Source organism: Equus asinus, chromosome 13 (genome assembly GCF_041296235.1).
Source record: "Equus asinus isolate D_3611 breed Donkey chromosome 13, EquAss-T2T_v2, whole genome shotgun sequence".
Classification (NCBI taxonomy): Eukaryota; Metazoa; Chordata; class Mammalia; order Perissodactyla; family Equidae; genus Equus; species Equus asinus.
Genome location: NC_091802.1, coordinates 21,025,871 through 21,052,893, shown reverse-complemented (window position 1 = coordinate 21,052,893; position 27,023 = coordinate 21,025,871). Strand labels below are relative to the sequence as shown.

Here is a 27,023-nt window from a genome sequence, read left to right as displayed (position 1 = left end):
TAAACAACATGTGACTCAACAACCATTGGATCAATGAAGAAATCAAAGGAGAAATAAAAAAATACCTGGATACAAATGAAAATGAAAACACAAATTACCAACTCTTAGGAAATGCAGCAAGTGGTACTAAGAGGGAAATTTATAGCAACACAGGTCTATCTCATAAAAACCAAGAAAAATCTTAAATTAGCAATCTTACACTATGCCTAAAAGAATTATAAAAAAGAACAAAGCAAGCCCAAAGTCTGTATAAGGAAGGAAATAATAAAAATCAGAGCAGAAATAAATGAAATAGAGACTAAAAAACAACAGAAAGGATCAATGAAACTAACAGCTAGTTCTCTGAAAAGGTAAACAAAACTGACAAACCCTTAGCCAGACTCACTAAGAAAAAAAGAGGGAAGACTTAAATAAATAAAATCAGAAACGAAAGAGGAGAAATTGCAATGGACACCACAGAAATACAAAGGATTCTAAGAGAATACTATGAAAAGCTATATGCCAACAAATTGGATGACCTAGAAGAAATGGATAAATTCTTAGATTCATACAACCTCCCAAAACTGAATCAAGAAGAAATGGAGAATCTTAATAGACCAATCATAAGTAAAGAGATTGAAACAATAATCAAAAACCTCCCAAAAAAACAAAAGTCCAGGACCAGATGATTTCTCTGGAGAATTCTACCAAACATTCACAGAAGATTTAATACCTATCTTTCTCAAGCTATTCTGAAATACTTAAGAGGACAGGATGCTTCCTAACTCGTTCTACGAGGCCAACGTTACCCTGATACTACCAGACAAGGACAACACAAAAAAGGAAAGTTACAAGTCAATATCACTGATGAACACAGATGCAAAAATCCTCAACAAAATATTAGCAAACTGAACACAGCAATACATTAAAAGGATCATATACCACAATTAAGTGGGATTTATTACAGAGATGAAGGGATGGTTCAACATCCACAAATCAATGTGATATGCCACATTAACAAAATGAGATATCACCTCATACCTGTCAGAATGGCTATAATTAACAAAACAAGAAATAACAAGTGTTGCAGAGAATGTGGAGACAAAGAGAACCCTCATACACTGCTGATGGGAATGCAAACTGGTGCAGCCACTATGAAAAGCAGTATGGAGATTTCTCAAAAAATCAAAAATAGAAATACTACATGATCCAGCCATTCCACTACTGGGTATTTATCCAAAGAACATGAAATCAATACTTCAAAAAGATTTATGTACCCCTATGTTCATCACAGCATTATTCACAATCCAACACATGGAAACAACCCAAGTGCCCATCAGTGGATAAGTGGATAAAGAAGATGTGGTAAATATATACAATGGAATACTACTCAGCTGCAAAAAAAAAAAGACAAAATTGTGCTATTTGGGACAACATGGATGGACCTTGAGGGTATTATACTGAGCAAAATAAGTCAGACAGAGAAAGACAAATACTGTATGATTTCACTCATATGAGGAAGATAAACAAACACACACATAGATAAGGAGAACAGATTAGTGGTTACCAGAGGAGAAGAGCGGGGTGAAAGAGGTAAAGGGCACATATGTATGGTGACACATAAAATCTGGATTGATGGTGGTGAACATGATGCAGTCTATACAGAAACTGAAATATAGTGATATACACCTTAAATTTACACAATGTTGTAAGCCATATGACCTCACATAATTTTTTAAAAATAACAAAAGACATATAGTTAACATTTAATTAGCTATTATTTATGCTTAACTCCAATTAACTTACACTTGGATTGAAATTTTCAATTTTTAAAAAAATTAAGTACTTGGCATTACAGAAAGTCAACCAAAAAATAACTTTGCATCTTATTTAATAAAACATCATTGCCATGCTCTTTTGGCTATAAATTTTAAGCTAAATAATCCCAAAATATGGTATAGCAAACTTCTCTATTTGAACATCTAAGATAAACAAGCCTCAGAAACAATTACTGACAACTGGATAAGAGTGAACTACAACTGTATCAAACCAGAATATTTTATTGACTAACAGAACTTGGAAAAAGAGGAGCATGCCAGGGAGGAAGCCATTAAGTTATCTAAGGAGTGTGAAATAGCTAATTTACTAAAAAGAGCCAATTGGTAAAAACATGTTACATTTTCATTTGAAATGACATGATGCGACTATAATGGTAACTATACACAGAAAAGTCAAAGTAACCAAGGACTTTTCTGAGGTAGTTACAATGGGTCATACTCACAGCCACAGAAGCCCACTGCCATACAAAACAGTGACTGGTTGGCATCTGATCATGTTACCGACAGCAGCCAATAAAAACAGAAAATAAGAAGCAGAAGACAAAGTACCACCAATCAATGTCTAGAGTTGCCATGTGTAATACTCTTGCTATACATAAATACCACGAAATGACTGCTACAATACTGTAATCGTCCATTCAAATTGCTTCCATATGAGTTTTAAAATCCCATATTGAGTATTAATCTGTTAGAATACCTAATTTGAAAACAACCTGTTTTTAATAACTTTAAACACAAACTTCAATATCAAAGAGCCTATCATATTTGAATGCTTAAAGCACGTTTGCCGAAATATTAAATATTTTTTAATGAAAATTTTATTTCAAATTTCCTATGTGCAATATTCAGCAGTCAATGGGCAAAACTACATTAGTAGGAACATTCACTCTAACCCAGGAGTCAGTTTTCCTTACTCATCCCTAAAACACGAGGAGCTGATTAATCAAAATATTTTGGTTCATAAGGAACAGTTAAAGAAACTAAAAAAAAGGAAAGAAAAAGAGACACTAAGGTTTTAACAGCATTTTGTGAGAAAATTTCTCTAAGAAACGTGAGCTCAGCTTGCTGAAATGGTGGAAAACAAACATCATTAACTAGTAGTGCAACAATATTGCAGTACACAACATACCACTATACTTATAGAAAAGGAGAGACTCATTTGATTTTCCAAAATACAACAGCAGGAATGGAACGAAGACACCGAAAATGCAATGGGAAGGAGATGGGATTCAATCCCTGATTAATCTTACCGGTGCCATGCGTATCGCCGGGTGTGCTCCACAACCCTGCACCGCTTTATGAAGTGTTTCACCAAACATATTTCGAAGTTCAACTGAGTGACAATATACGGCATCAATCTTAGGCCACCAATCCAGTGCAGACTGGAGGAAAACAGAGACCATAAGAAAGGAAAAGTACAAATTTGCATGAGTTATATGCTCTGGTTATCAGCGTAGTTTTATGTTTTACCTTTTTGTGAGAAACTTTCTAAGACCATGCAAACACACACCATGATTTCCAAAGTCTTCAAATAATATCTTTAATTCAAACACTAAACCATACATGTATTTTAAAACATAATAATGAACACGAGACAAACTGCCCATTGCAAGAGCATAAGAGACTGTCTTTTCTCACTGATAAGTTAGTGAATCTGAAAAACAAAGAGTCTTTAGAAAGCTAATTCTGCAGCCAATCTTTTTCTTTTGTTTAAGTTTAATGTTTTATACATTTCAGAAACATATGCATATATGGTATATATTTTCCCAGGTAAGAATGCTATTATCAAAGCTTTAAAAGAGATTAGTGGTTCAACACAATGGCAAACTATTTACTCATATGCCTACAAACAATGATAATTACAACATGAAATTAGTAAATGAGATAAAGCTATTAGTAAACCTATAATCTTAAACTGATAAGCAATGACAGCACAATATGTGAAAAGATCAATGATCACCACAAAGACAAACTGATCATAGCTAAATATTTTTTAAAGGTAATTATTTTATGTAAATATTTTTCTATTTCAGTTTAACTTGGTTAGCTTTGATTCTACTTTGTAGGGCCTATTTTATTTGAAAATGTTTCTTTAACTTTTACTTCAAAACTAGTTTATTATACTATGAAAATTGACAAATATGAAAATCACTGAAACTATAAACTCTGTCTACCAGTTAATATAAAAATGAATGGATGAATTTTCACTACCTATGGAGAGTATGGAAGGAATGGGATGACCTAAAAATACATGGTTGCAGTTTGTAATACTCCTGCTATAGGAAACACCTGACAGAACAATCGACCTAGTAGACAAGGGTGATTTAACAGCTTCACGTCCTATTCCCAGGATCCTTCTTATTCAAAACTAAGCTGGTTAAATTCTCAACATGTAATTTCTTCACCCATAATTCTCAGAATATTTTGAGTAGTATGATATTATATGTATTATATTACCTTATAAGTATTATAAGTATTATATTACTTTAACCCCAAAATTTGGATTATGAACTCTATTTACTGGATGGCAAATTATACAACCAATTTACAATATATAATTCAAATAGTGAATTCCATTTAGGAAAGGACTCCAAAGCTGTGAGTGAAAAAATACATTTTTGGGGATAGTATGGTTGTTTCTGCTTTTCCCTCAACTCTTACTTTACTTAAGCTAATTCCTAGTAAATAATCAAGTTTCAGTTTGGTTATATAATGGGTTATTTTTAAACTTTGGTCAATCTGGTCATCTGACTTGCCCAAGCAATCAATACAGCTTGATTTCCATGTATTTACTAACTTATACAGCCTATGGTAAACACTTAAAGTAACAGAGGCTGAAAAGTCACAAAATCCATTAAGATAATTGTCCTCCTCACTCTACTGACTCCATAATATCTTGTCAGAAACTGATTAATAACTAAAGAGATACGCATCTCATTATAACACCCTATCCAAATTATTACATCATTTTGATAGCTGTTGAAATGATATCATGGTACCAGACATACCCTATAAAATAACTTGATTTTAACTTAAGATTCAGTGATTTTGAGAACTGCCATTGTTTATAATCATTTTAAAGTAAAAGTTAAAGATACACTTTAAAATAAATTAACCACTAAAAACTAGACATCATGTAGTTGGTAAAAATTTTAGTGTTTTGAGCAGTTACTAAATGTGTACTTTCTGAAACTAATCAATTAAAGTAGACATTATTTTTTTCCTTGAAAATACTAAGTTTCTTGCCAAATGGCAATACTTTTACAATATGAGCAAACCATGTGGCAATTCTTCAAGAGATTACTTAAATAAATTTTCAAATGTCTTCGAAATAATTTCTTCAACCAAAACCTGTCAGTGGAAAGAGATAATCTCATTCTCAATATGTGAACTATCCTTAAGTAAACTGCCAAAAAATTGCCATAAATGATAAACTACCATAGGGAAAAAAACAGAATACTAAGTACTACACCAGCTATAGCACGTTCCACTGATGGTTAAGATATTTGGTTCATATACGTGTACATTATTTCTTTAATTTCCCAATTACGACAACATTTCTAATCTAACCAACGGAAGCTTATAAAGATTAAGTACATAATATAGATCTTATAACTATAATTCATCTCTTACAGTAAGCCATAATAAAAAAGGTGACAGTACTATGAGTACCATTTTAGAACCTGACAAAAGCTTACATTATAATAAAATTCAAATAGTAAATAGACTTTCCGATTTCTTAAGAACAAACAGTGGAATATTTTAGATCTAAATAGTGTATTTATGAACTATGTTTCACAAAAGCAAAACAAAACTGAAAATGCCACTATTACTTATATATAAATTCTCACAAACACATCAGTAAAACTTTTATCTTATTTGAGAATGTAGCAATTTAAAGAAATCTGTGAACTGGCTTAAAGAACCATGGAAGAAGAGAACTTATGAGGTGTATTGAACCAAGAATCATTTAAAATGAAATCTTACACTATGAATGAACTTAAGATTAGGAGTCCAAATATCTAAGAAAAATTTCATTGATTTCAAGACAAAATATTTCCATAATAACTGTCTTCGGTGAGACGCTATAATAATCAGTTCCATAAATTTGCATATATACTTTATAAATAGTCCTTTTCAGTCAGAAAATACTTCAGATTCAACATCTATTAGCCTCAAACCAAAGGAAAAAAAAACCCTAACAAGAAACAGTTTATCAAGCAATCTATAATGATAAAGTATCATTATCTAAAGTATAACTTTAAAAGATACTTTATAGACTCAAATTTATGGTCCTTTTCAAGCTATAAATTGAAAGGTTACTGATGCTTAATATTTTAAAAATTAGTCATAGATTTCTATAAACTAGATTTCATATTGACATGACCTCTGATACAGACAGACTCCACCTTCACACATGCAGTACTCATCAGAGGAGAGAAGGATGCACAACCACTTCACCATATACACTGAGGCATGCATGAAGTACCACTCCAGACATGCTGTAAACCCACAAAGGAGCAGCTCAGCCACTTACAGCAGTGCCAAGTCCATGCTTGAAAGTGCTCTATATATTCAATTGTAGACAAAAATATTTCACAATTAAAGTAACTAACCACAAAGTATCAGAAAAGTATATATTTTATAAATTGGATTTATAAATTGGATTTATTAAATACAAGGTTTAAGCATTTATGTAAAACCATCCACTCTAGTAAATGGAATGTTTTTAGTATTATAAGCTAAAGGAGAAAAAAGTAATGATATATTACTTCTGAATTACACATACGCCTGAGGAGGGAATAGTATTTAATGTTACTTCTACCTATAAGTCAACTCACTGATACTCAATTGAGGGAGCTATCATTTCCTCAGGTATTTTCAGTTGTTCTTAATATCTGGGGGTGGGAGGAAGGAAGTGGCACAAATGGTACTTAATGAAGTGAGGACCAGGAATGCTAAATGTCCTGCAACGCACAAGGCAGTCTTGTGCAACAAAGAACTGTCTTGCCCCAAGTGCTACTAGCACCCCATTGAGAGAAATTAAATGAGTCACTAAATAGCTTTATTAATGGTTATTTTTTTCTCCTGCAGGAACGGATAAAAGAAACTGTGGGCAGAATTTGGTTTAATTCAACACATCCAAGGCAAACAAAGGTGGGAAGGTATTTTTAACTCACCAGAGACATACTCTCAAAATGGAATTTGATTATAAAGAGGACAAATATGCCTAAGTTATAATAATTAAAGCCCTTTTTAAGGGAGGAAGCAGGAAAAAGATGACCAATTTACATATAAATGTGAATATCTATAAATGCATAAAAGTGGAGCTATGGTAAATAACACTTGAGAACCTTCAAATTAAGATTGTTCTTAACCAGAAGAACAGAATTTTTTAAATCCATGGTCCAAATCTGCTATGGTTTTGCTATCTTTCTACTTAATGTACTCATATCAGTCTTGAAGGTTTCACAAGTACCTTTTAATGAGTTCTCTTATTTTGTCTGATACACTTTTTTGTATCATGTGAACACATCTATTTAAGTGTGTTAGTATTTCATTTGTTTAAGGAAGACTAAAAAGTACAATCAAATACGATCTCACCATTTTTTAAAATGTATCATACTGGGCTACATTATAACTACTATTTCTAACTTAAATGGTAAGATGACAAGTCAGCACGTATCAGGTGCTGGGAAAGGACTAAGAATATTCAAATAATATGTGAGGAGCTTTAGGATGAAAATGTCAAATTCTATTTTCAGTGGCACTGTGCTCAAGGGCTTTTGATCCTAATAAAATATTTAAGGTTTAATCTTTCCAAAGGATCCTATTATTTCCACCTTCCTCAATAAGGGCCCTCAGGTCAAGACTGAATATGAAAAATATAACGGTATATCAGTTACCAGACATAACTACTTGTGAGAAATCTTCCTACATCATACGTCTAAGTTCAGAACCTTTTGTAAACTAAGAACGTCTTTCTTAAAAATAAATCAAAAAGAAAAAAACGGAAAAAAAATTTTAAGTAATTTAGCAATACCTTTTGGACTTACATTGGTGATGATTCGATGGAGTGAATTTACCAGCACATAGTGAAACGTAGAAGGAGAATTCTGAGCCAGGCAGATCTACAGAGGAAAGAAACAGATAGTAGATTACTCTATGAGAAAAATATTCAGTAGCACAAATGACGACAAAAGGAACAACAAATAAGAAAGTTTTTAAAAAATAGAACAAATGTTTAAGGTCTTGAAATTAACATTAATATACAATATTGAGAAATACCAATAAAGGTGTAACATTCATCTTTCTGGTCTTTTCACATTTATAAAAGATCGACAGCATCAGTAAACATAATGGGATAAAAACCAATGCTCTCACCTTAAAGTGTTGGTTGTTGTGAGGGCTTATACGAAAGCAAGAAACGAGGCAGTCAATCATTAGATCCACGTCTGCAGGCTGACTGCCTCTTGAGAATGGTTTACTTGGATTAAAAAGCAGGTTCTATGAAAAATCACGAAAGAAAACAAAAGCCTTTAAACAGTTACGCAGTAATTTTTTTTTACTACTATTTGATAATATCAACACATCATGCACAGAGATGGCAATAACATTCAGTTGCCAGCTGCACTAGTTGCCAGTTGCACTAATATTGTCACCCATCGGTCTGATAAAATTCTTGCTATACCATATGTGGTTCCTTTCAGGACCTAATTTCTATATTATTTTAAAGCCAAGTCTGAATATTCATCCTAATTTAAGAAAACTGGTTACTTCTGTGTTTTCTCCATATTCTAAGCCACTTTATTTAGCCTGAGGAACATCCTAACAAGAAAAGCAGATCCTATGAACTTCCTGTCAAAGAAGACTAAGAACTTTAGTGTTAGGAACGATCTTGGACAACGAATGATCTAGTATAATACCTACACTAAAAGTTTTCATCTAATTTTCTTAAAGTTTGTAGTGAAGAAATAGGCATGTTACCTTAAGATCGACCACCATGGACTGAACTAGTAGGAAAATGACCGAGTTGTCTTCCCAGTTGATGTAAGTACTCGCTTTGCACAGCTTCACACAGGCAGTGGCGGCACTTTCAGTCAGCTGCCTGCTTCCTCCATGGCCAGCAAGCGCTTTCCGCAGACTGTCCAGAAACAACTTCTACAGAATTCAAATACAGCAGTAAGAGAACATACAAAGTTTCGGAGATTTCAGATTTATCTAATAAAGCAGGAAATTATCAGCCTATAAAAATTGCACTCTAAAAATATATAATGAATATTTGTGGTTTTTAGTTTCATAATTTAAGTAGTTATCATTTACATGTTTGTCCAATCCCAAAAACCAGAATCTGTTCTTTACTTCCCTTGTTGAATTATTAAAGAAACATAAGAAATAGTCTTTCTCAAATAGGGTAGTTGACTTCTCAACCCTGAATTCAGCTGATCATATTCTTTTTTTTATACTATCTTTAGTTTCTAAATATTACACTGTCTTGGTTATGGTCTATATCAAACACTTCATCTTTATCTAAAACTCCAGGCTACATTCAACCTTCAGCCTTCTAACTACGGATATACCTAAGGCTGTCCTATTGCTCTAAATTCTGTTCCTCACAAAAAGCTATCCATTCTTGTGATCTCAAGCCTCTTTGCAGCTCACTAAATTTCTCCCCTGGGGTTTTCCCCTAAATGAAAATCTCACATCTCCACTTAACATATATTCTCAAATATACATGTCAAAAGCTAAAGTCATCAAACAAGAACAGAACATACATTCTTCTCAAATATACATGGAACAATCTCCAGGATAGACTGTTAGGCCACAAAACAAACCTTAATAAATTTAAAGAGATTGAAATCATACAAAATATCTTTTCTGATCATAATGAAATGAAACTAGAAATCAAACAACAGAAGGAAAACTGGAAAATTCACAAATATGTGAAAATTAAACATCATCATTGGTCAAGGGAAAAAAATCACAAAGGAAATTTAAAAATATCTTCAGACAAAGCAAAAAGTAAGCACAACATACCAAAACTTATGGAATGCAGTGAAAGCAATGCTAAGAAGAAAACTTATAGCTGGAAATGCTCACATTAAAAAAGAAGCAAGCTGTCAAATCAATAACCTAACTATATACCTTAAGGAATTAGAAAAATAAGAGCAAACTAAACCCAAAGCTAGCAGAAGGAAGAAAATAATAAGATTAGAGCAAAGATAAATGAAATAGAGTACAGAAAATAGGAGAAAAAAATCAACAAAATCAAAAGCTAGTTCTTTGAAAAGGTCAAGAAATTTCACAAACCTTTAGCTAGATTGATGAAGAAAAAAAGAAAGAAGATTCAGATTACTAAAAATCAGAAATGAAACTGGGGACATTACTACTGTTTTTACAGAAATAAAAAAGATTGTAAGATAACACAATGAAAAACTATATGCCAACAAATTGGATAACCTAGACAAAATGGGCAAATTCATAGAAACATACAACCTACAAAAACTGACTCATTAAGAAATAGAAAATCTGATTAAACCTATAACTAATAAGAAAGTTAAATCAGTAATCAAAAACCTCCCAACAAAAAAAAAGCCCAGGACTGGATGGCTTCACTGGTGACATCTACCAAACATTTAAAGAAGAACTAATGCCAACCCTTCTCAAACTCTTCTAAAAATTAAAGAATAGGGAACACTTCCTAACTCATCGCATGAAGCCCACAATACACTAACACTAAAGCCAGACGAAAACACTACAAGAAAAAACTACAGACTAATATCCCTTAGGAATATTGATGAAAAACTCCCCAATAAGAAATAGCAAACCAAATTCAGCAGCATATTAAAAGGATTAAAGATCATGACCAAGTGGGATTTATTCCTAAAGCATAAGAATGGTTCAACGACAAAAATCAATGTAATACACCTCATTAGTAGAACGAAGGAAAAAACCTCATGTCACCATCACAATTGATGCAGAAAAAGCATTTGACAAAATTCAACACCCTCTCAACATGAAAACACTGGATAAGCTAGGAATAGAAGAAAATTTCCTTAACATGATAAAAGCCATATAAGAAACATCCACAGCTAATAACACAGACACAATGGTGAAAGACTGAAAGCTTTTCCCCTAACATTAGGAACAAGATAAGGACGCCTGCTTTTGCCACTTCTATTCAACATATTAGTGGAAGTTCTAGCCAGAACAATTAGGAAAAGAAAACGAAATAAGTCATCCAAATTGGAAAAGAAAAAGTAAAATTATCTCTGTTCTAAGATGATATGATTTTATATGTATAAAACCTTAAAGATAACACACACACACCTACACAAACCTATTAGAGTTAATAAACAAATTCAGCTAAGCTATAGGATTCAAAATCAACATACAAAAATCAGTTGCATTTCTATACATTAGCAATGAATAATACAAAAAGGAAATTAAAAAAACAATTCCACTTATGGTAGCATCAAAAAGAATAAAATACTTAAGAATTAACTTAACCAAGGTGGTGAAAGACTCATACAATGAAAACTACAAAACATTGCTGACAAAATTAAAGAGAACATAAATAAATGGAAACATATCCAATGTTCATGAATTGGAAGACTTACCATTGTTAAGATGACAATACTACTCCCAAAGCAATGTACAGATTCAATGCAATCCCTATCAAAACCCCAAGAGCATTTTTCATCAAAATAGAAAAACCCATCCAAAAATTCATATGGTATTTCAAGTGACACAAAATAGGCAAAACAATCTTGAAAAAGAACAAAGTTGGAAGACTCACACTTCCTGATTTCAAAACTTACTACAAAGGTATAGTAATCAAAGCACTGTGGTACCGGTATAAGGAGAGATATATTTGTTGTTAGTATCATCAAGTCAATTCTGACTCCTAGTCACCCTATGTACAGTGGACAGGAACCCTGCCTGATCTTTATGCACCATCCTCTCATCTCCTGGTACTAAATCAGACAATGCTCTGCTGCCTTCATGGGGTTTTCATGGTCAGTTTTTTGGAAGTGGGTGGCCAAGTCCTTCTTCCTAGTCTGTCTTAGTCTGGAAGCTCCGCTGAAACCTGCCCACCATGGGTGACCCTGCTCGTATTTGAAATACCTGTGTTATAGCTTTCAGTATCACAACAACATGCAGCCACCACAGTATGACAACCAACAGGAAAACAAACCTGGGCCATAATGATGACAGCACTGAATCTTAACCTCTAGACCACCAGGGCTGGCTGGACAGAGACCAATGGAATAGAACAGAAAGTCCAGAAAGAAATCCTTACATATACGATCAAATGATTTTCGACAAGGGTGCTAAGACCATCTAACGGAGAAGGGACGGTTTTTTTTAACAAAAGGTGCTTGGAAAACTGGATATCCACATGCAAAAGAATGAAGTTGGATCATTCCCTTACCCTATATACAAAAATTAACTCAAATGAATAAAAAATCTAAACAGCTAAAACTAGAAAACTCCTAGAAGAGAACATAAGGGAAAATCTCTATGACATTGGATTTGGCAATGATTTTTTAGATATGATACCAAAAAAGCACAAGCAACAAAAGAAAAAATGGATAAACTGGATTTCTTCAAAATTAAAAACTTTTGTGTATCAAAGGACATTATCAAGAAGGTGAAATAGTCTACAGAATGGGAGAAAATATTTGCAAATCAAATATCTGAAAAGAGATTGATAGCCACAATATTTAAAGAACTCCTATGACTCAACAACAACAAAAAACCCAATTCAAAAATAGGCAAAGGACTTTAATAGACACTTCTCCAAAGAAGATATACAAATGGCCAATAAGCTTACAAAAAGATGTTCAACATCATTAGTCACTAGGGGAATGCAAATCAAAACCACAATGATACCAGTGGACACAAGAAATGTCTAGGAGATAAACAAAACGTGGTATTATACTACAATGGAATACTATTCGGCCATAATAAGGAGTGAAATTTTGACACATGCTACAAAACAGATGAACCCTGAAAACATGTTAAAGGAAATAAGCCAGTATAAGGACAAATGTATGATTCCACCTATATGGCAATTCACAAAGACAGAAAGTAACAGAGGTTACCAGGTCTGGGAAGAGGGGGCATGGGGAGTTGTTGTTTAATGGGTACAGAACTTCTGTTTCAGATGGTGAAAAAGTTCTGGAAATAGATAATGGTGATGGTTGCAAAACACTGTGAATGTATTCAATGCTACTGAATTGCACACTTAAAAATGGTTAAAAGGGTAATATTATTTTAACACAATATATAACTAAGTAAATAAAATTTTAAAAGCTAAATTCATATTTCCTCTGAAATACCTCCCACTTTGGACTTCCCTTTCATCAGCCAAAAACACTACTTTGCACATTTCACCTCTAACCCTAAACTTTGGACTTTCCCTCATTGCCTAAAGAATAAAGTTTAAACTCAAAACTACTCATATCTGCCTTTTCATCTTCATTTCTTACCTCTGCCTGCATGAATCTTCCACTCCCCAGCTAACTAACTTCTCTGAACACACCTTCACACTTTTGCATCCATTTTCTTGATTACTCTAGTTTGAACAACACTTTTTCTCTTTCTCTCATCTAAATTCTATTCTTTTTTTTAAAGATTGGCACCTTAGCTAACAAATGTTGCCAATCTTCTTTCTTTCTTCTTCTTCTTTTTCTCCGCAAATCCCCCCAATACATAGTTGTATATTTTAGTTGCGGGTCCTTCTAGTTGTGGCATGTGGGACGCCACCTCAGCGTGGCTTGATGAACGGTGCCACATCTGCACCCAGGATACAAATCAGCGAAATCCTGGGCTGCCGAAGTGGAGCACACGAACTTAACCACTCGGCCATGGGGCCGGCCCCTAAATTCTATTCTTATTTCAAGTTCAGCTAAAGTTCCACCCCTCTTCCATAAAACTTTCCTTACCATCCAAACTTTACCTGAATTCTTACAGCACATAAACCCTGTAGTAGTCTCCTAGTAAACAGGTACTCTTGATATAGAACTTTTCATCTACAAAGAGATAACTGGAAATCTAGGAAGACAACAGTCTAAGCCATCCTTGACTCCCTCTCTCTCTCCCCTAACTCCTTTATTCCTTGGTTCCCATGTTTCCCTCTTGTTCCTGGAGATACAGCTATATATCTCAGCCTCTCTTGCAGTTAGATGTGGCCATGTGACTAAGTTCTACCCAGTGGAATGTGAATGAAAGTGATACATGCCATTTCCCAGCCTAGCATGCTTTCCTATGCTTTCTTTTTCCTTTTTAGCTGGCAGAATGGAAACAATTTCCATAGTAGCCAGGTGTTGAAGATGGCAGAGTCTTTGCTGGCCAAGGTCCTAAGAAACCACAAAGAGGAGAGCTGTCCTAAAGAGCTGTTCAGTTCAGCTGCTCAGTACCATTTCATAAGTATAATGAAGTTCTACCGTGTTGAGTCGCTATATTACCTACTCTAAATCAATAAAAATATACTACAATAATAATACAATAAAAATTATAAACTGGAAAAGAAAACCACTTTTCATCTACACTCTGCAGTCTAGGATGGTGTAGATGAAAGCCTGATCCTACCTGCTTAGGGTTCTGGTTGTTTGTTGTTTGTTCTTTCCTTGCTTTATAAAAAGAGCTAAGTGTGATTACCAATGCCTGGGAGGAGCTCTGCCACACTGCCCAAGTCTGCTGGATGCCTGAGGGAGCCTTGACAGCTAAACCAAGCATTCCCACAGCATTCCCACAAGGGACTATCTCAAGCCTCCTACAAGGCAGTTCTAAGTGCAGTTTTAAAGATTTACATTCAATTCTACGCCCTACAGAAACGATACACATTCTACTCTGATGACCACAGAACATTTTTTTAAATGAATATCACCATTTTCTAACCACAATGAAATTAAAAAAACAAAATATCACCAAGAAACTAATAATTTGGAAACTATAAAACATTCCTCTAAATCAAACACAGTATCATTAAGAGAAATTAGAGATTAGAAATTAATAAAATTGAGAATGCTTTACATGAAAGTCATGATTGCAGCTAAAAAGTAAAATTCAAAGCCTTCCAAATATTCCTAAAAATTTTTTTAAAAAATGAAAATAGATGAACTAAGCTATCACCTCGAAAAACAAACACAGAAAATGAAAGTTAAAATTAATGAAGTAGAACATTTAAGTGCTAGAAAATAAAAGTGAAAGGCTAGGTTTTAAAAGACCAATCAAATAGGTAAGCCCTAGTAAGTATGAATGAGAAAAAATGAGAAATGTTAGGAATGAGGAAAGAGTTATAAACATGGATATTGAAGGAAACAATTATAAGAGAATATAAAAATATTATAAATATAATCTATACATGTATTTCTATATTATAAGTCAAGTTTGTAGATATACATAACTCTGTGCTGGTAAAATTGAAAAATATATTTCCTAGAAAAATGAGTAACTAGACAATTTCATTAGCATCAAATAGTTATACACCTAAGTACATGCAAATACACCACAAAATTGATGAATTGTAGTAGGGCAGCCTTCTCAGTGATTATTAGAGAAACTATGTTTAACACTGACAGAAGTATCATTTAGTCTTCTCCGGTAAAAGAATGAAACTGAGGCGTTCTTTTAAATCTTTAATTAATGAGTAGTATCATTTGTTTTCCCTCCAAATAAACTTACGTACAAGTATGTCTCTGCCAAGGCCAGGAAACAAGAGACTAATCTGATTATAACTAGAAATGGTGCCCTGCAACACCGTGAAATAGCTTAGAATGCTGAGCCTACAGTAATACATGCCATGAGTAAAATAAACTGCTTCACATCTGGACATAGTGGAAATAACTTTGCCCTCCTCACCTTATTCATGTTGCTTTCATCAACCACATCCTTGGATATATCCTGGATTATTTCTGGACACAAGATAAGGAGAATGATTTGAAGCGGCCAAACTGCTGCTTTACGTTTGGTGCTTTCAGCAAAACCATCCACCAAGTCAAACAGTTTTTCTGCACACTCTGTGAAAAATGTAAATATTAAATATTACTAGATGAGAAGAAAATCTCTGGCATTAAATTAAAAGCCAGCAGTATTCAAAAACCCAAAGGCCACATTTTTAAAAGATAAACCTGAATGTTCACTTAATTAAACAAATCCATTCAGATAAGCAGACAAGCAATGTTCTATTATCTATATATGAAGAGAGCTATCTTGATCCATCCTAGAAAAGTCCACATTTTAGAATAGCCAAACTTGTATCCAGTCTCAACACACAGAGCCTTACACAAAGCGTGATGCTGCCAAGGAACAAAGACTGGACGCCTTCCTGAAGGGAATCACCAGAGCGCTCCAGGAGTCTGCATGCTCTGCTCTGCGGCTGTGTCTCAAGAATCCTAGGTAAGGATACTACTACTTTAATCATATCTCCCTAAATACAAAAGAAAACCTCAAAGCACAAAAAAGTGCTTCTCTGCAATGAAGAGCCATCAAATATCCAATCCACAACTCTAATTCAAGATTACAGCTTCATTTCAAACTTCTTTATCTATTTGCTCAAAGGAAATGAAAAGGGTTGAGGGTAATTTAGAAATGTAAGAGAAAAATAATATTTCCAATTTAACATTGGTTGACAAGATGTAAAAGCACCTTGATAACAAAAATAACTTGGAAGGTGATAAGCTTTTACCTCATAAGTTAGAGGTCAAAAGACAAAACATCAATCTTATGCTTACCAGCCATATCAGTCTGTGGAATCTGGTATAGCTTTGTAAATTCATCTGGATAATTTTCGACCCAGTTCCAAAATGCCTACAACAAACACATGTTTTTAGACGAAAGCAGAGACATTTTCTTAATATAGTAAATAAAATATCATACGCTCCAATTATACCTCAAACTTCTAATTTCCTTCATAAGAATACTGCAATGCATTCTTCCTAAAAATTAATGTGAAATTATCACTCAAGTCATGGCTTTTTGATTCAAAATACTAAAGACAGCAACATTCATAACCAAAAATTAACAAAATTTTAGTACCAAAGAGGTTATAACTTACTTTTTCCAGGCTATTTATAACTGCTAACTGTGCAACCTTCTTTAGGGCTTTAAATTTAAATGCTGTTTCTGGGGGAAGAAAAGTTTTAAAATTAACTCTACATAAGTTAACACAAATAGAATTCAGAACTACTACTAAAAAAAATACTTTCATTTTACATACAAACTTTTGTTCCAGTATTATTTGTAAGCAATGTAAAGGTAAAGACAACTAATATAAACCAAAAACTCACTGGTTATGTCCACTAAAGACAAACTCAATAAAAAATAAATATGCCTTGAACCTCAACAAAGGTTATGGTGAGTTGTTTTCCTTTGTTTTGTTTTCAATAACTTGCTTTTTTTTAAAAAAAAAAAGTATAAAACACACATGGTGACTTTAGAAAATTCAAAAAATACACAACAGTCTAAGGGAAATTTAAGACATCATCCACAATTCAACTATTCAGAGAGAATCACAGTTAACAGTTCAATGAATCTTCTCCCATCCTTTTTCCTATGTGCATGTAAGACAAATATGTTTACCCGAACTGAGATCACATAGGCTCTACCAAACCTGTTCTTTTCATTTCACATAGTATCCCAATTTTTTTCCCTTTCATTAAAAATTCCTCATACATATATTTGATGGCACTATACATGAAAGTAACGATCACTTAATTACCACTTGCCAAGTATTTTCAATCTAATATATTTAATTCAAAATCTTAACACTTTCAGATATTACAGATGAGCAAACTTTGTTTCTGAGGTTACAGGTCAAATAAACAACTGACTTGGCTTCAGAGCCATCATCTTTGCAGTATGCTTTGATGCCTTTCAAAATGTTCACGTCACTGTATTGAGTCACTGGATATTGAAACATCTTCCGGTTATATACTTAAGATACTTCCAATATTTCACTATTATAAATAACACCAATGAGTACTTTTATCTCCAAATTCTTTCCACATTACTGATTATTTCTTTAAGGCAAATAAATATCTAGAAGAAGACTTATCTGGTCAAAGAGATGAATATTTTTTCAGGTTCTTGATAAATATTGCCAAGCCGATTTTCAGAAAGGTTGGGCCAAATGTTATTCTCACAAGGCAGCACGTGAAAGTGCCTTTATGATATCCTTGTCATCATTAAACATGTTCATTTTTTTTATTTTGCTAATTTGATTGTTAGTAGACTGCATTTTTAAAACAAGACTAAACATTTCTCCATATGAATATATTAGATATTTGAATCTCCTCTTATATAAATTTATTGTCCACATCTATAAAATGATTTACATCTGGAAAAGATGTTCCTTCTACAAACTATTTTACTGGTAAGAGTCCCTTGGTCGGGAACTCTCTCTATGGACTTTTTTTTTAATTGAAGTATAACTGACATCCAATGTTATATTAGGTGTACCGCATAATGATTTGATATTTGTATACACTGCAAAATGATACCCACAATAAGGCTATTTAACATCCATCATGATACATAGTTAGAATTTTTTTCATGTGATGAGAACTTTTAAGATCTACTCTCTTAGCAGCTTTCAAATACGCAATACAGTATTAACTATAGTCGCCATGCTGAACATTACATCCTCATAACTTATTTATTTTATAACTGGAAGTTTGTACTTTTTGACGCCCTTCCCCCATTTGGCTACCCCCACCTCCTGCCTCTGGCAACCACCAATCTGTTCTCTGTATCCACGGGCTTGGGTTTTTGTTTTTTTGGTTTCACGTATAAGTGAGATGGTATGGTATTTGTCATTCTCTGTCTGACATTTTACTTAGGATAATGCCCTCAAGGGCCATCCAGGTTGTTGGAAATGCAAGGTTTCATTCTTTTTTTGGTTGAATAATATTCCACTGTGTATATGTACACTATATATATATATATATATATATATATATATACACACAACATTTTCTTTATCCATTCATCCGTCCATGGACAAATAGGTCACCTGCTTCCAAATCTTGGCTATTGTAAATAAAGCTGCAATGAACACAGAGGTGCATCTATCTTTTCAAGTTAGTGTTTTTGTTTTCTCTGGATAAATACGCAGAGTGGAATTGCTGGATCATATGGTAGCTCAATTTTTATTTTTTTGAGAAACCTCCATACTGTTTTCCTCAGTGGCTGCACCAATTTACGCTCCCACTAACAGTGCACAAGGGTTCCCTTTTCTCCACATCCTTGCTGACACTTCTTATTTCTTGTCTTTTTAATAATAATCATTCTGACAGATGTGTGGTGATATCTCATTGTGGTTTTGATTTGCATTTCCCTACTTATTAGTGATATGAGCATTTTTTATGTACCTGTTGGCCATCTGTATGTCTTCTTTGGAAAAACGTGTATTCAGATCCTCTGTCCATGTTTTAATTGGATTTTTTTTTTTTTTTTTTTTTTTTTGCTATTGAGTTGTATGAGTTCTTCGTATATTTTGGATATTAACCCCTTAACAGACATATCATTTGCAAATATTTTCTCCCATTCAGTAGATGCCTTTTCATTTTGTTGATGGTTTCCTTTGCTGTGTAGAAGGTTTTTAGTTTGGTGTAGGCCCACTTATTTATTTTTGCTTTTTGTCGCCCCCATGTCCTTTTAATGAGGGATACAAGTACTTACCATATTTATATAAATATCTGAGATAGAGATGAGTCTTTTGAGTAGTAAAACTGTCTAGACAATCTTTTAAATGTCAACTTTTTTCCTGGACTTGCAAATGAATAACTTGCTCTCCAAGTCAGTTTTAAAATGTATCCCTCCAACTTTCTTTGCTCCTGCTCTCCTTTGATTTCCAAATAATGGCATTACATTTCACAGTGCTCTTGAGCTTTTTTGCCTTCCTATATTCATCAACTTTACCTTTAGGACATCTTAAATGTGTTATACATAGTAGTTTATTCTCACTTCCAACCTAAATATCTTTTATTACTCCAGTTCTACAAGATTCCGACTGGTCATCCTACCGACACTGCAAACTCAGTACAGTCATGTGCCACATAACATTTCAGTCAACAACAGACCGCATATGTGATGGCAGTCCCCTAAGGTTAGGACCATACAGCTTAGGTGTATACAAGTTTATGCCCACTAGGCTTGTGTAAGTGAATTCTATGATGTTCGCACAATGACGAAATCACCTAACAACACATTTCTCAGAACATATCCCCATTGTTAATCAACACATGACTATAAATCTAAAAACAAATTTATCATTTTCCTAGCCACCCTCTTCTCTGCTATCAAACCCTCCTTCCCTTTCCTGCTTTAACCAGCTTGCTCTGTAATACTTGGTGATAACTTCTCTTTAACCTTATACATCTAAATTAACCACCAAATGCTATGTGATGTATTCTACTCAAATGTTATGTATTCTACTTCCTAAATACCATATCAAATTGGTCCTCACCCTACCTCATTCCATCCAGACCTGCACTACCCTCATCATTTCTCACTCACATTACTACACAGACAAGTCTCAGCAGCTCAAGTAACATTCTAAGAAGCCATTCTGCAAATTTCAAGCAAAGTGGTATATCTAAAGTAAAGTACTGATCCCACCTTAAAGCCTTTCCATTACTTCTCATGGCCACTAAAATAAAGCCTCATAACCCATAAGCACAATCCTGCAGCAGTTAAGTACTTTGGCTCTAGAGATGGGCAGATGTGATTTGAATCTTTATCCTGCCACTCACTAGCTGGATGACCTTAGAAATGTTACTTAAGCCTCAATTTCCTTATCTATATAGGGGATGATAACATTACTATCTGCTTCACAAGGTTACTGTGAGAATTGATGAGAAAAGGCATGTAAATTGCATAGCATGATGTGTGGCACATACTGAAAATGCAGCAAGCGTTACTACGTTTTTTATTAATATGATCAGACCTACTCTCGTACCTCTGTATCTTGTTCTTTTCCTCCTAATATCTCTCACCCCACATAAATACATACTTCTTCCCTCACTTTATGCTCACCCTATTTGAGTTTGCCACATTGCTTTGCAAATAATTTGATAGTAATACACTTGTCTCATAAGACAGGCCATGAGCTCTGTGGGGACAGATTCAATATTTCATTAATCTTTGCAAGCCTAGCACCTAGCATGGTTTCTTGCGCACAGTTTCTCAACAAATGCTGTTGAATTGAATTTACTACACACTATTACTTTTACTATTCGTATTACAGTAAGTTTCCATTCCTTCCGCCATTGTCACCTAGAGCATCTTTTGCTGGCCTATTTAATACTGACTTTATCCTTTATACATTTATCAGTGTGAGTAAATTTATACTAAATTTATGTGCATGAAGGAGCTGCATTCAATGGCGATAACTTACCACAACAAAAAGAAAGTCATTCACCCACATACTTAGTTTCTCCTATTTGGGCATGGAGCACCATCTCAACTAATTCTTAATGGATTAAACATTTCTAAGAAAACTGACATTTTAAATCAACACCTATTCATGGACAACCTGGACTAGATTTATTTACAAAATGTCACTGAAGAGTTATAAAAAAATCATAAAACCCCATTTATACTACTTAAATTTTATACATAGAGGAAATCTCTAAATTTTACATTCACTTCCTTAACTTCTCAATATTTAATGATAGATACTAAGATCTTGAAATTTCAACTATGAATTGAGTGGTGACTTATAATCTAAAATAATTGCTGTGCATTTGTCCATATCTTGATATAATAGCTAAAATGATCCAAGTTTTCCTTTATTAAAGTTAATGAAAGACAATTTAATTATTGCGTGGTTTTATAAGGGTAATGACCAAAAATCATAAATTCTGAACAAGGGTAATATGGATGGAACACAGCCTTATAGTATTCATCTTTATAGATATAGCCTTTTTACATTGCTGGTGAATTAGTTATTGAGTTTAAAGCAAAGGTTAAGAAAACTAAACAAGGTATTTTGAGAATTATACTGCAGAACTATTGAGATTTTCAAAGTTAATATAACTAAACCTTCTTTTATGTCAGACATTTAAAACACTATTGACAATTCCTTAATCAATATACAAAGTAAAATAAAAATAAGCATGAATCATATACTATAAGGCTTCACATTTGAATTTGCCAGGATCCAATATTACATAAAACTAAAACGCAATTTTTGTAAAATGAATGTCGGTATTGATACTCAGTTTATTAATAATGTTCATTGATAGTTGATTTATATTAACATTTCCCCGCTTACCACAAAAAATCTCTCAGTTCCTTCTGACAGTTTATTTCAATCAATACAGTCATGTGAAGCACTTCCCAAAGCTTTAAAATCAATATTAGGCATTATAATATCTCCATGTGGGACTACTATTGACATGTTCTACAAGGAAGCAAAACTAGGTGCTGAAAGGGTAAGAGACTTTGTGATGCTGTAAAGTCAGTCAGTAAGTCAGTAACAGAGCTGAAAACAGAAATGTCAGAAATGAGATTCCTGATTCAATTCTTCCTCTCGTCACAAGATCACAATCTTCTGGTTCCATTCTGCAATGAAACTTTTATATCCTGTTAAATTGCCTGCTTCTCACACTACAATAATAGCTAAACAAGTAACTTCTATAACCTATAGCTATGCTTAAGAGATGAAATTCTAGAAAAATTGAATATCGGTACCCTTATATATTCTTTACTAAAAGCAAAAACTGTAGTTGAACAAAACTTTCCATTGCCAAGACCTAAGATACTAATTTTCTCTACTGTATTGTTTTCAAAAGTTCAAAAATTATTGAACCATAAGTATTGTCTGTTTCACAAGGACATTTGCATTATAAAATCCACTTTGATGTTCTAGCTCAACACAATTAGGATAAGTACTACATTCAAAATACTAATTTTTCACCCACAGTGATTAATTTCAGATATATCATACATTTAAACTTACCCTTCAGGAGTCGTTTTAATTTCGCACAATCCACATTGATATACTGTAACAATTCTATATCATGAACATCAACGTTATCTTCTGAACAAACAGTCAATTCCTGTAACCTGAAAAGTAAAAACCAAAGACAATTTATCAACTTAAATCTTAGGATAGTTCAAAATTCTGAATCCAATGAGTTTATAAGAGAAAATACACATATAAAAATAAGAGAATAAAGAACTACAGGCCAATATCGCTGATGAACATGGATGCAAAAATTCTCAACAAAATTTTGGCAACCCGAATACAGCAACTCATCAAAAGGATCATAGATCATGCTCAAGTGGGATTCATACCAGGGACGCAGGGATGGTTCAACATCCGCAAATCAATCAACGTGATACACCACATCAACAAACTGAGGAATAAAAACCACATGATCATCTCAATAGATGCAGAGAAAGCATTTGACAAGATCCAACAGCCATTTATGATAAAAACTCTGAACAAAATGGGCATAGAAGGGAACTACCTCAACATAATAAAGGCCATATATGACAAAACCACAGCCAACATCATTCTCAGTGGGCAAAAACTGAGTGCCATCCCCCTGAGAATGGGAACGAGACAAGGATGCCCGCTATCACCACTCTTATTTAACATAGTTCTGGAGGTCCTGGCCAGAGCAATCAGGCAAGAAACAGGAATAAAAGGAATCCAAATAGTGGGGGAAGAAGTGAAACTCTCGCTGTTTGCAGACGAGATGATCTTATATATAGAAAACCCCAAAGAATCCATTGGAAAACTTTTAGAAGTAATCAACAGCTACAGCAAAGTTGCAGGGTATAAAATCAATTTACATAAATCAGTAGCATTTCTATATTCTAATGACGAACTAACAGAAAAAGAACTCAAGAACACAATACCATTCACAATCGCAACAAAAAGAATAAAATACCTTGGGGTGAATTTAACTAAGGAAGTGAAAGACCTATACAATGAAAATTACAAGGCTTTTCTGAAAGAAATGGATGCCGACATAAAGAGATGGAAAGACATTCCATGTACATGGATTGGAAGAATAAACATAGTTAAAATGTCCATTCTACCTAAAGCAATTTACAGATTCAACGCCATCCCAATCAGAATCCCAATGACATTCTTTACAGAAATAGAACAAAGAATCCTAAAATTCATATGGGGCAACAAAAGACCCCAAATTGCCAAAGCAATCCTGAGAAAAAAGAACACAGCTGGAGGCATCACTATCCCTGACTTCAAAGCATACTACAAAGCTACAGTAATCAAAACAGCATGGTACTGGTACAAAAACAGGTGCTCAGGTCAATGGAACAGAACTGAAAGCCCAGAAATAAAACCACACATCTATGGACAGCTGATCTTTGACAAAGGAACTGAGGGCCTACAATGGAGAAAAGAAAGTCTCTTCAACAAATGGTGCTGGGAAAACTGGACAGCCACATGTAAAAGGATGAAAATTGACCATTCTTTTCCACCATTCACAAAAATAAACTCAAAATGGATCAAAGACCTAAAGATTAGGCCTGAAACAATAAGTCTTCTAGAAGAGAATACAGGCAATACACTCTTTGACATTAGTTTCAAAAGAATCTTTTTGGACACCATAACTCCTCAGATGAGGGAAACAATAGAAAGAATAAACAAATGGGACTTCATCAGACTAAAGAGCTTCTTCATGTCAAGGGAAAACAGGATTGAAACAAAAAGACAGCCCACTAATTGGGAAAAAATATTTACAAGTTACTTATCTGACAAAGGGTTAATCTCCATAATATATAAAGAGCTCACACAGCTCAACAACAAAAAATCAAACAACCTGATCAAAAAATGGGCAGGGGACATGAACAGACATTTCTCCAAAGAAGATATAAGGATGGCCAATAGACACATGAAAAGATGCTCATCATCACTAATCATCAGGGAAATGCAAATCAAAACTACACTAAGATATCACCTTACATCCATTAGAATGGCAAAAATATCCAAAACCAAGAGTGAGAAATGTTGGAGAGGTTGTGGAGAAAAAGGAACACTCATACACTGTTGGTGGGAACGCAAACTGGTGCAGCCACTATGGAAAACAGTATGGAGATTTCTCAAAAAGTTAAAAATAGAAATACCTTAAGACCCAGCCATCCCACTACTGGGTATCTATCCTAAGAACCTGAAATCAGCAATTCCAAGAGTTCCATGCACCCCTATGCTCATCGCAGCATTATTTACAATAGCCAAGACGTGGAACCAACCTAAGTGCCCAGCAACTGATGATTGGATAAAGAAGATATGGTATATATACACAATGGACTACTACTCAGCCATAAAAAAGGATAAAATCGTCCCATTCGCAACAACATGGATGGACCTTGAGGGTATTATGTTAAGCGAAATAAGCCAGACAGAGAAAGATGAACTCTGTATGACTCCACTCATAGGTGGAAGTTAGCATATAGACAAGGAGAACTGATCAGTGGTTACCAGGGAAAAGGGGGAGTGGACACAAAGGGTAAAGTGGTGTACCCACAACATGACTAACAATAATGTACAACTGAAATTTCACAAGGTTGTAAACTATCATAATCTTAATAAAAAAAGTTTTTAAAATTCAAATTTCAAATTATAAGTAATAAAGATAAATTTTATTAACGTCATTCACATCGACTAGACTTCAGAAACATGAATGGTATTTTATTTACATTTACAGGATACATTACTTTGTATAGAAAAAAATGAGCAAGCCTTTCGTCACTGCACTTTTCACAGTCTGTGTACATGTTTATGTGATTATTTGATTAATGTTCCTACCTCACAGTAGAACTTAAGCTTGTAAAGACAAGAATCTTTCTAAACCCAAAATTTCCCTTATAGTAAATATGACATTATCATGAAGGCAAAAAAATTTAACAAAAATATAGATAGATATTTTTTAACTGATAAGGAAATCACTTAAGTCCAAATAAAGGAAGTTAAAGTTTTCCATTTTCACTAACAAACACAGAGGTCAGCTTTTCAAAAGCTGCTATCAAATACTTTTCAAAAGTATTCTAATCTATTGAATTGTGCTTCCTAATGAAGCATACTCACTACTTCAATGAATAGATATCAAAAAATGTAAGCAGTAGAATGGAATTACTGATTTTCATAAAAGCAGAGAGAGAGAGATGGTGAAAAAGCACAAATACTACATGATCTCATTCGTAACGTTCACTCGAATTGTAACCATTTTACTGTGGTTTAAAACTGACATTAATCATCACACTAAACTTCAGTTGCTAAAAATGAAATGAATCCTATTTCTTCCTTCAAATTCTTCTTTCACTCACTTTAGCCTACAGATGTATAGCTAACAGTAAAATTATTCTAAACACTTACACTAAAGCTCTTTATATCATCAGTGTGAGAAAAGCTTAGCAGTTCACCTGGGAACGAGAAGGCCCTCAAGACTGATTTACATGCTAAAAACTCCACAGCTGCTGCAAAGAGGCTAGAAATATGGAACATGACTCCTTAGGAAACACAACTTAATAAACCAGCAAGATCAACTTTTGAAAAGCTGACTTTTGAGGCTGTTTGTGAAAAATGGGAGAAAAGTTTAATTCCTTTTATAGTCCAGTTATTTCCATAGGGAAGCGGAATTTTGTGAGGTTTAAATATCATTTCTAAAGCAGAGAAATCAAATAAAGGGTGGTCGGAGCAAAAGAAATGAAGTGGAAACCTATCACTAAAACATCTAGAAGGAACAGGTAAAATGAGGAACAACAAAAAAATATTTTAAAAGTATAGAAATAAAGTCAAACAAACACCACCCACCTGCCCAGGCCGAGAAATGAAGAGGAAACTGAATACCAGAGATGGTTTTGAAGGCCTGATCTGGCCTTGCAACAAAGGAAGGGCGAGGGTGGTAAGGTTTTTTTCTCTCCTTAACCTATGGGTTTGGGGCTAATCCACAGGGCACTGAATACAAAGCCTTGTACCCTAATACAGGGAGTAGAGCTGGGGCCTTGCATAAAACATGACTAGAAAGAGCAACGCACTGCCTAAAAAAAGGGAGATACCGAGAGGGAGACAGAGAGACAGGAGGCAAGGAAGGAAGAAAGGATGGAGGGAGGGGAAAAAAAAATCTCCTAGTACAAGAAGTTTGTCTGCTCTGCCTAAGCTTTGGGTAGGGGAAAAGGTCACCCAGGACTGTTAACTTGCAAGGGTTTGGGATCCAC

The 27,023-nt window shown here is 34.0% G+C and overlaps 1 protein-coding gene across 12 annotated transcripts in view; it reads right to left on the bottom strand.

The window, feature by feature from the left end:
• The window catches only part of NF1 (neurofibromin 1), a 240,627-nt gene that overhangs the window by 148,447 nt on the left and 65,157 nt on the right, over nt 1–27,023 (bottom strand). For 6 of the 12 annotated variants that reach the window (XM_070482734.1, XM_070482733.1, XM_070482744.1 and 3 more), the window contains exons 5-13: nt 22,789–22,895; nt 16,882–16,949; nt 16,559–16,634; nt 15,687–15,844; nt 8,805–8,978; nt 8,202–8,324; nt 7,874–7,948; nt 6,355–6,384; nt 3,068–3,199 (exon numbers count right to left, since the gene is read on the bottom strand). In XM_070482734.1, coding sequence (XP_070338835.1) covers nt 3,068–3,199; nt 6,355–6,384; nt 7,874–7,948; nt 8,202–8,324; nt 8,805–8,978; nt 15,687–15,844; nt 16,559–16,634; nt 16,882–16,949; nt 22,789–22,895 — 943 coding nt within the window. The remainder of the gene's footprint in view (nt 1–3,067; nt 3,200–6,354; nt 6,385–7,873; nt 7,949–8,201; nt 8,325–8,804; nt 8,979–15,686; nt 15,845–16,558; nt 16,635–16,881; nt 16,950–22,788; nt 22,896–27,023) is intronic. The other 6 variants (XM_070482735.1, XM_070482740.1, XM_070482741.1 and 3 more) reach the window with 1 other exon arrangement.